We start from the raw sequence: 10730 nt of genomic DNA on the forward strand, positions 1-10730 counted from the left end.
GTATTGGGACTGCTAGAATCATATGAGCAAACCTCTCACTGATGTCACTAAAATTCTGCATCAAAATCTATAGACAAGACAAGTAGTTTGTTTAGGCATGGTTTGTAAGGAATTACAAACCTGCGCACATATATTCTAACGCACATATAGAATCAATTCTTAATGCGCATGTGAACGCCATCAGGGTCTATCACAGGTTCGCGTTTAAAGTCTGTTTAGAGAGAACGGTGTCGTCTTAGCGGCCCCTAATTTAATAACAAACTATCGTTTAGGCGGAAGAGAATCAATCAAAACTAACTTTAGCTGGAAAAAACATTTTTCAAGAACCACTATAAAACTAAACCAATCTCTGTTACCGGTACCTTAAATTATATGTTTATCTCTGTAAAGCTGCTTTGTAACAATCTACATTGTTAAAAGCGCTATATAAATGAGGATGACTTGACTTGACATGTGATCATTTCATAATTGATCTGAAAGACATAGCACAATATGTTGCATTAATTCCTTAATTGCATAAAAATACAACATGAATTAGATATTTTGAATTAGATTTTTGTAGAACTGCTAGTAACCCAGTGAGGGTTGTAGGACAAAGCATATACAATAAATAAAAATTTTGTTTCAATGACAAGCTTATTCATGTTCTAACATTCAAAGTAAGCACGATTTTCTTCCAAAACAAACTGTATTATTATTATTATTATTACAAAAGAAAGTATGGTATAAGCCCTGTAAGTCTTAAGACATAAAGACAGTTATTGATATATCATGCTTTAAAAACTGTTCTTACCTTTGGTAAGTAAGAGTTGAGTAAACATTACTCTTTAAACTAACTTAATTCAATTATGGACAGTGGTTCCACACAAGCAAATTATTTTTTACTAATGTTAATGACATTTTTTGAATCTATGTAAGCTCCTTGTGTTGTGACAACTCAACTGAATGAGTCCAAACAAATCAATGGAATTGCTTCCCTGTAACTTAAACCGGTTAAGTTTAGTGAACATGCTTTACTTTATTTAAATCTGCACTGAAAAATAAATGTATGTAGGATTTACATGATTTCTCAAATGAATTATTAGACTACAGCTAGCTATTAGATAATAATTGCACTTATTATCATACTAAATGCTAAGATTTATATGCTCTTTCAGTAACAAGATCAAACCGAATTGAATCAGTCCACATCCTAACCAAATGATCTACTCTTCTCCACAATGGTAACCCACTGTAATTTAGATGGTTCTAATAATTGCAATGTAATTGAACATTAAACACAATTACACACAATAAATTCTTCCCCTTTCCTCATTTTCTAAAAAACACATAAAATAACACTTCATTTCAACATTTATTCTGTCTTAATTCAGCTATATGCAAAGCATGCTGGGAACTAACAAGCACCGCCCAGTTTCAGTTAATGCAACACAAGTCATTCATGTAATCCAACACAAACGGATTAAGTAAACTTTAATTTTACATATTTAAACAGATTGAACACAATAAAATTAAATTTGGACAAAATGTTCAGCAATTGTGTTACTTAAGCTCATTTGAAGCAATTTGAACAAGCAGACAACATTTTTTTTCATTGAAATATATTTAAAGCATTCCAGAACAGACTTTCAGAAATACTCACAGAAATTATAGACTTTGCCTTTTAGATTAACTTTATATTTTCTCTGAGGCCATGCAGCTTGCTACTTTCTTCACACTCCATCTTCATCCAATACATTGGAAATTGTCACATTCAGGTTTGTTTTTATCGCGAAATTGAACCCTTTACATTAGTTTAACGATTGATAATTAAGTAAAGTGGAAAATTTTACAGGTTAAGTTAATTAAACGCAATACAATAGTGTTTTGGTGGTAAAAGAAATATATGTGTGTTACTTTAACAAAACATATTTGGGTAAAAAGAACAGTGCCACAAAACCATTTTTTTGAGTATGAAAGAGTTTAATTTACTTCAGGGTGTGTCCTTAATCAAATCAAGACCTTGTTACAGTGTGTGTGTGTGTGTGTGTGTGTGTGTGTGTGTGTGTGTGTGTGTGTGTGTGTGTGTGTGTGTGTGTGTGTGTGTGTGTGTGTGTGTGTGTGTGTGTGTGTGTGTGTGTGTGTGTGTGTGTGTGTGTGTGTGTGTGTGTGTGTGTGTGTGTGCGTGCGTGTGCGCGTGTGTGTGTAAAAATATTTCCCTTTTTTTGTTGCAGCCATAAGCCAGCCATAACAACATTCCTCCTGAAAGTTCATGAAGTCAAAAACATGTTCCAATTGACTTAACGATCAATTCCCTAGTACACACATTTAACAGACTGTATTTCTATAAATAGGGTGATTGGGACACTTTTTGTTCTGGAGATGAATTGGAAAAGATGGCCCAATCACATTCACCCTTCTAACAAATCTTGTAAGCCTTGTGTTCACGACTTCACACTGACATAATCATAGTCTGTTCCTCTTTTTTTTTTTTATGTTTTTGAAACCATTGGACGCAAAATTTAAATAATTATAAATAGCGTTATACCTTCAGAATTTTAAACATGCATTAGTGGATCAAAAAATTCTTGCTAATTTCAGACCTAGCTCAACACTTCCATTCCTTTCCAAAATATCAGAGAAGGTTGTATTTATATAATTGAAATCTTTTTTAGATTTTAATCCCTTCACAGAAACAGCCCTGTTAAAATGTTTAATGATATGTAGCCACTGACACTGTAACTGTTCTCATGCTCCTAGATTTTATTTAACACTGTATACCATAACATCTTGATTTTCTTGTTTGGAGCATTAATGGAGTTTGGAGTGGTTTAGATCTTATCTGTCTGGTGGAAGTTTTTCTGTCCGCTTTGGGGATTTTGTTTCCTCCTTGGCATCTCTCTCTTGTGTAGTCCCTCAGGGCTCTATTCTTTGGATTGCCCTGTTCTCCATATACATGCTTCCCTTAGGTATATATTTTTAACACTAAATTAACACATTTGCAGATGTCTGCTAACAGGAATGCACAAAACGAGAACATATAAAACAAATAATGCCCTCCCTTTACTGGCTTCCTGATAATTTTAGAATTAGTGATAAGATTTTAGTTTTAGTATTTAAATTGTTAAATGGACTAGCAGAAAGATATCTCTCTCATTTAATATAGCCACATGCTCCATCAAGACCACTAGGTCTGCTGAGCGTTTACTTTTGGTCGTCCCTCGAGCAAGGTGTGACCGTCATTTTGCAGTTGCAGCCCCAAAACTTTGGAATAATTTGCCTAGATGTTAGGCAGACACACACTTTCGGCTTTTAAATCTAGTCTTAAAACAAAATTTTAGTCTTAAAACTTATGTTTACTTTTATGTTTACTTACTTATGAGAGCTGTTTTATGATTTATGTAAAATTTAAGTTTTATGTTTTGTTGTATGTGTTAACTGTTTTATTCTGATGGTTGTACAGCACTTTGACAAACACTTCTTGTTTTTAAAATAGCTCTTTAAATAAACTTTTTGAGTCTCAGTCTCTCAATAGTCTAATCTAATCTGGCATCCACTTGAACGACTCTCTCTTCTGTTTTTTTTGTTTTTTTTACATTTTCATTAGTGGTTTAACCACTTAGCAATTATTACAGCAACAATGACAATAAAGTTTAATCAATACAGTAGGCATCTAATCTCATGACTATGGAAACTTTACAGCTCTATAATTAGATCAGAGATAGTAGGTTTGATTTGTTTATTTATTGAATATTTTTATAGAGATTTTTGTTAATGAAATTCCAACAGAACAAAGCCAAAAAAAAAAGTTCAGTCGGACCTTATACAATTGTCGAATCGAATCTTCATAAAATAAAATTAAAGAAGTAGATAGGTTAAAGGGGAATATACATAAACATAACCAAGCCAACTGACGCATTAATAAAATTTTGATTATTAACCAACAACAGTAGCTACAGTTTAGCTGTATGTACTTTATGATAGCTAAACAGTTAAAGGTAATGTCGACAAGGAGGTAGTAAATCTTAATGGAACAAGGGAATTCATAAATTAAAAAAAAATGAAAATATGTTTTTTTTAAGTGTACACTGACAGCACTGTTTATTTGGATGCAATGTGCTTGTTGTTTCAAAAGGTTGGTTCACCCCAAAATTTTAATTCTGTCATTAATTACTCACCCTCATGTCGTTCCAAACCCGTAAGACCTTTGTTCAAATTCAGAACACAAATTAAGATATGCTGAAATCCGAGAGCTTTCTGAAACCCCATAGACTGCAATGTTATAACCACTTTCAAGGCCCAGAAAGGTAGTAAAGACATTGTTAAAATAGTCCATGGGACTACAGTGGCCCAACCTTGATGTTATGAAGTGACGAGAATTCTTTTTGTGCGCAAAAACAAAACTAACAACTTTATTCAACAATTTCTTCTCTTCCTTGTCAGTCTCTGACGCTGTTCACGTTGTAAACAGTGCAGTGCTTCCGGGTTCTATGTCAGAACGCCGGCTCAGTATTGGCCAGTTCCTGCGTAAGCAGCACATGCATGTGATTAATATTATATAGGCCTATGATTATAGTATATATATAGATATGCAAAAATATAATATTACTCATATCATTTAATAAAATTTTGTATTTATTATTACTGTAAAGCTATTCATTTATTATGGGATCTCCTTCAATGCTTTCAGCATCTTTATACTTTTTATACTTAAATAATTTTGTTTCTGTATTTTTAAAATTCATATATTTTAATGACAGTATATTTATTGAACAAAAAAAAATTATTTTATTTATCAAAATAAACTAAAAATAGTACAAACATTGCAAAAGAGATTGTTTTGAACAAGTATTAACTTAGAAACTATTAAAAACATAGTTTTAGCTAAGTATTTGTATCAATACGTTGTGCCTTTTGCCCCATGCTGGTGAGCTTTTTATCCCTTTGTGGGGTAAAATACATTTATACGATTTTAAACAAACCACTATTATGATTTATTTTCACACAAAATATGTTGCTCCATCAATTTTCAATAAAAACATATAGATTTCTTCTTTCAGAGTGCAGAATTCACCATTTCAGAATGAAACATATCTTTTATAGATTTCAAGTTGAGACCTATTATACTGGCACCTGCAAGCATGTACATTGTACTGCAACTGTGCTTGTGAATTGCCTTGGCAGAAACTGCTGTAGAAGTCTGATGTTTCAAAGTCATCTGGTCTCAGACAGGAAAACGTTCCCTGTGATAGAGAGAGTTCATACAGTAAATTTCACTCCATACAGACTGTAAAAGAGTTGTGTGAAAGAAGTGTAACAAAAACGTGCCTTAAAGATGCAAAGAATCTGCTTGCCAAAGGCTTTCCAGACAGACAGATAATGAAATACTTGCTTACTGTGTGTACACTGAATACAGTGAATAAGAGCATAAACAAGTATTTTACATTAACAACTTAAGGATTTTACATTTATTAACAACTTATTTTACTTAAGTTGCCTGACATCCGTATTAAGCATAATTGTAAGAATAATGCATATGTACATTTGAGTATAAAACTATAAAGGCCTGCATAGCCCTTTACCACACAAGCAGTTCAAGAGCAAATTATATTAATACAGTATATGCTACATGAAAAATACCAAGAATTCCTTGATTTATGATCTGAAAGATTATGATTTAAGACTCGAGATTAAAGAATATTTGCTCATTGTCAGTATGCTTCTCTAATAGGTAAGAGCACTTTTGAGAAAGTAAAATGTCAACATTATCCTTAATGTTATAGGTTAACTGCTGCCTGAGGTCTAATGGAGAGTCTCATGATCAGAGAGTTGAATCTTAAAAATATTGGCAAATTACAATAGAAGAGCTATTCTGAAATAATTTTCCTTAGATTTGCAAGTAAAGACTTAGTAGGCATACCGAATTTGTGCTACATTTGGTTTGATATTAAAAGGACTGAATTCAGTCTCCCAATACAAAGCCACTTGTACAAGATTTTAAAAAACCCAGTCAGTAAAGATAATATGAATATAGAGATCTTGCCTTTTCTCTGTCCTTGGATTTGTCCTCTGACCTAAAAACAGCATCTGGGTGTTTCCCAGCTTATAGTACAAATCTGGATCCACATGTTTAAAGCCTTTTATACTTTTATGGTTATTTTGATCATTAATAAACTAAACAGAGTTTACATAGTTTATATTTATATAGTTTAAAAACTAGATATAGCCATTTCTACAAAAGACTATGTTTTTATTTATAGATAAGGATTGTTAAGGTATTTTTCATCAACAATGTATTTTAAATTTAACATAAGAAACCGTTACACTTTTCAATAAGGTTAATTAGTTAACTTTAGTTAATGTATTAACTAACTATGAGCAATTCATTTGTTACTGTATTTGTTAATCTCTGTTAACATTAGTTAATAAAAAGCTGTTCATACAGCTGTTCAATACAGCTGTTCATTGTTAGTTCATGTTAGTTCACAGTGCATTAACTAATGTTAACAAGATTTTAATAAAGTATTAGTAAAAGTTGAAATTAAAATTGCACGTATAGCATTTAGGCCTATTAATCTCTGTTAGTTTATTATTAACTAATGTAGTGAACTAATGTTAACTCATGAACCTTATTGTGTTACCAAGAAACACTAACAGTCAAAATACCCGATTCTGAGATGAAAAAAGTAGTTTTGGAATTTTTAGATTTCAATATTAAAAAAAATTAAACATTAATTCATTAATTCTCAAGTAAATTTTGATGCATTTCCCTCAATGATTTTTCATACAAGAGCTAGGAACAATTTCTAATATAGTTCAGCACTTTAAAAAAATGAAGGCTTTATTTTATTTTAAGTCAGATTTTTTATTAAGAAAAAACATTGAGTGCAACTGTGACAATTTAACAAATCTAATCATAACCAATTTTCTATATATTCCTCTGTCTGAGGTCTGTTTGGGAGAGCACAACATTATTGAGCGTGGGTTCTGAGCAGTTCATTGACTCTGAATGTGTCATGAGTACCGGAACATCATCAGTATTTGCAGCACATTGCTCTGCCCTGCAGTATGTGCCCCTGCTGGCACCATTTGCAGTGTCACTGGAGGAAACACAATGAGTAAAGGCTTTTACTTATTCTTTCTTTAGCAGCTTATTCCAAAAAGAGGCCGTGTCTGACATTCCCATCTGGCCTTAAGTGACTGTGCTGTGCTGCATTAACCTGGAGGAAGACAAAGACACTTGTCAGTTAAAGAACAAGAGTTTTTATTATAATACATTTTAACACAAAATTAATCAATTTTCAACTGTTTGCCTAGTTAACATATAAAAAGGACATTAACAATCACAATATAGATTTGATCCTCCTGGTAATTCTGGATTGAACTTGACTTATATTTAAAAATGTGACCTAAGTAACTGTAAGAAATAATAAAGAATTGTATTCCTGTAAGAAATTTGTGCAATTTTTTCCTTTCTACAAATAATTTGAAGGAACAATTCTAAGAGAGAAAAAAAAACTGATAAAAATGTACAATATGTAATTAGTTAACTATTTTATTGTTCTCAAGAAAAAAAATTAAGATCCTTTTTTAAAAGCAAAGGATCATTAGCATAATCGAAATGTTCAATAGACATCTATTGTTTTTTAGATTACTTTATTTGTGCTACTTGATAACCTGTGTCAGGCTTTAGGGCACAATACCAATAACCAGTTGTCTTGTACATGTTGTAATTCATTTTTACAATAATTTTAAAGTGAAGTATATCTGCAAAGAATCTATAAAGAATAATGGTGAACTAAATGATTAATAGCCAAAGTCAAAGCCTTGGTCATTACCTGTGCAGTTGCCTTTGACTAAAATTAAGAGTCATGCTTATGTGCAAGGTCAAAAATCTGAAATTTACACCATGCATGATCAAAAGAGTTTCACAAGAACCTTTATGATTTAGGTCATTTGAATATATGCAAATATAGTTAACCAAATTGAAAGAAAAAATGGAAAAAAAATGATGCAACTGATTATATCTCTAGCTTAGGTCTATTAAGCATGATACAAATAAATGCAATTTCAATCAAATGCAAAATCTAAAGTTTATGTCTGTTTATTTATGTATTTATTGTTTTTCTATTTTAATCCATTCATTTTATTTTCATTGAATTACTTCATTGCAAAAGTTACTCTTAACTTCAATAGTCTTTTAAAAATTTGTAATGTAATTTTATGATTTGTGGTGTAATTTCACAGAAAATCTATTATGCTATACATTCTAATTGCAAACATAATATAATCTATAGTTAATACGATTAGTATTAAAAAGGCTCACCAAATTGCATGATGCACAAATACTAATTGCATATTATTTAAACATACTGTATAGGTTATGATAGGTATCAACAACATTAAGTATTTTGTTTACCAACTAACAATGAAATCAATGACAGAAGACAACTGATAAAACTGATCAAATTTCACAAGCAAAAAAACATTTTGGCTACACATATAATTGCTTATTAGATGGACATTTACTACAGGACAATTAGAAGTTCATGAGAAATATTACTAAGAACAAGGTCCTGTTCTACAACTAAAGTCAGGGACAAGTACAGATGTAAAACCTGCAGGTGAGAAGATGGACAGCTGTTGAAAACCTGGAAGCCTGCTGTTAAGGTTACGTGTTCAACAGCACAGCTGCTGGATCTCCCTGGTTGTATCTAAAATTAACATAATGTCTTATCTGCACACTGTCAGCACTTTGTTTACAATGTAATTTTGGGCTCTAATTTGTTTCTCATAATGTTAATACTTGTGTATTGCAGGTAGCTTTTCACTGTTAGGTTAAGGAGGTTTTGGCTTTATATTTTGGAAAATATATGACAAACAATTTACCTTTGAGATACACTAATTAAGCATAACAAGAATATATTTTGTTACTTTACATGCTCTATACACTCTAAAAAAGGTTGGGTTGTTTCAACCCGTGTCTGGTTCAAATATGGACAAACTGAACTGTTGGTTTAAATGGTTTGGTTTGTCCATTTTTGACCCAAACACGGTGAGTGACACTGAGTGACATTGGAGTGCCAATGCTGCCCCTAACATATAGCGTTCTAACATTCAAGTAATCAAGATGTAATACTGCATTTTTCATGGAAACACAATGATAGTGAATTACTTATCAGACTTCAGATAGAGAAGTCTATCTGAAGTCTATCCCCTTTTGGAGCTGATTGGTCAATGGCTGACCGCTGGGGCGTGGATCAGTAGGCTGGCAGTCTCATAAATACTGCGAGTGAGGAGCGAAACCATCATCGAACAGGTCGAATCAGCAGTCATGAGGTCTTTGGTTTTCCTGGTGCTCCTTGGAGCTGCCTGTGAGTAGAGATTCCATTCAGAGATAGCAATATGGAAAAGGTGAGTCAATATACTGATGATACTCTCATTGTATGTAGTTGCTCTGGATGATGACAAGATTGTTGGGGGATATGAGTGCACGCCCTATTCCCAGCCCTGGACGGTGTCTCTGAACTCTGGCTACCACTTTTGCGGTGGCTCTCTGGTCAGCCAGGATTGGGTTGTGTCTGCTGCTCACTGCTACAAGTCGTAAGTGGCATCTTCGTGTGGTAGCTCATGTTCCAGTCCATGGGCTTCGTCAGTTCTGAACAGTATTTTTGTCTTTCAGACGTGTGGAGGTCCGTTTGGGCGAGCACAATATCAAAGTAAATGAGGGTTCTGAGCAGTTCATCACCTCTTCGAAGGTCATCCGCCACCCCAACTATGACTCCTGGATCATTGACAGTGACATCATGCTGATCAAGCTTAGCACGCCCGCTACCCTCAATCAGTATGTGCAGCCCGTGTCCCTGCCCAGTGGCTGTGCCGCCGCCGGCACCATGTGCAGAGTCGCCGGCTGGGGAAACACCATGAGTTCCAGTGAGTGACTGAGTTCATGATGTCACTTCCTTCACACTTGATGTTCATAGCACTTGAGTTAACTCTCTCTGTTGTTGTTTTATTCATTTCTTTGTAGCTGCTGATTCCAACAAGCTTCAGTGTCTGGAGATCCCCATCTTGTCCGACAGTGACTGTAACAAATCCTACCCTGGCATGATCACCAACACCATGTTCTGTGCTGGATACCTGGAGGGAGGAAAGGACTCTTGCCAGGTAGAGCATGACAAGAAATATTGTTGTCACAAATTTTACCTGAGACAATCTTAATAATAACCAGCGGTTGTCTTTCTCTTTTTTCAGGGTGACTCTGGTGGTCCTGTGGTGTGCGGCGGTGCGCTGCATGGTATTGTGTCCTGGGGTTATGGCTGTGCTGAGAAGAATCATCCTGGTGTCTATGCCAAGGTAATATACAGTAGTTGTTGTTAGTTACAAAACAATATGTTTAGTATGGTATGAAGGAATTGAATGACTTCTACGAATTATTTTTTTTTCAAGGTCTGTACGTTCAGCCAATGGATCGCCGACACCATGAGCAACAACTAAAGCTGATCCAAAGTCACATACAGCCTCCAAATCTGCAATCCATCATTTTTCTTTATTTTGGAGATAAAAACATGTGTGAAAATAAAAGCATTTAAAAATATCCTGCTTTCTCTAAGTGTTTCATTCATATTTATCAATAAATACTGAATAAATATTGTTGTTAGTAAGAGGCCTATATTTAAATGTACAAATGCTCTCAGCAAACAATTAGCAAAGCAACACAAAATGAAATAAAAGTTAAATTCCTAATATTT

At 33.6% G+C, this 10730-nt stretch overlaps 1 protein-coding gene across 1 annotated transcript; it reads left to right on the top strand.

The window, feature by feature from the left end:
* The first annotated feature begins 9199 nt into the window (after window positions 1–9199).
* Window positions 9200–10512, top strand: LOC143721951 (trypsin-1-like). Its single transcript, XM_077212917.1, has 6 exons — window positions 9200–9353; window positions 9432–9582; window positions 9662–9912; window positions 10010–10146; window positions 10234–10335; window positions 10429–10512. Exons 1-6 carry the CDS (start codon window positions 9314–9316, stop codon window positions 10474–10476), a joined length of 729 nt encoding a protein of 242 aa, XP_077069032.1. The 5' UTR covers window positions 9200–9313; the 3' UTR covers window positions 10477–10512.
* Window positions 10513–10730: the final 218 nt, after the last annotated feature.

Source organism: Siphateles boraxobius, unplaced genomic scaffold, assembly GCF_051911475.1.
Source record: "Siphateles boraxobius isolate OS27281-9 unplaced genomic scaffold, OSU_SipBor_1 12, whole genome shotgun sequence".
Classification (NCBI taxonomy): Eukaryota; Metazoa; Chordata; class Actinopteri; order Cypriniformes; family Leuciscidae; genus Siphateles; species Siphateles boraxobius.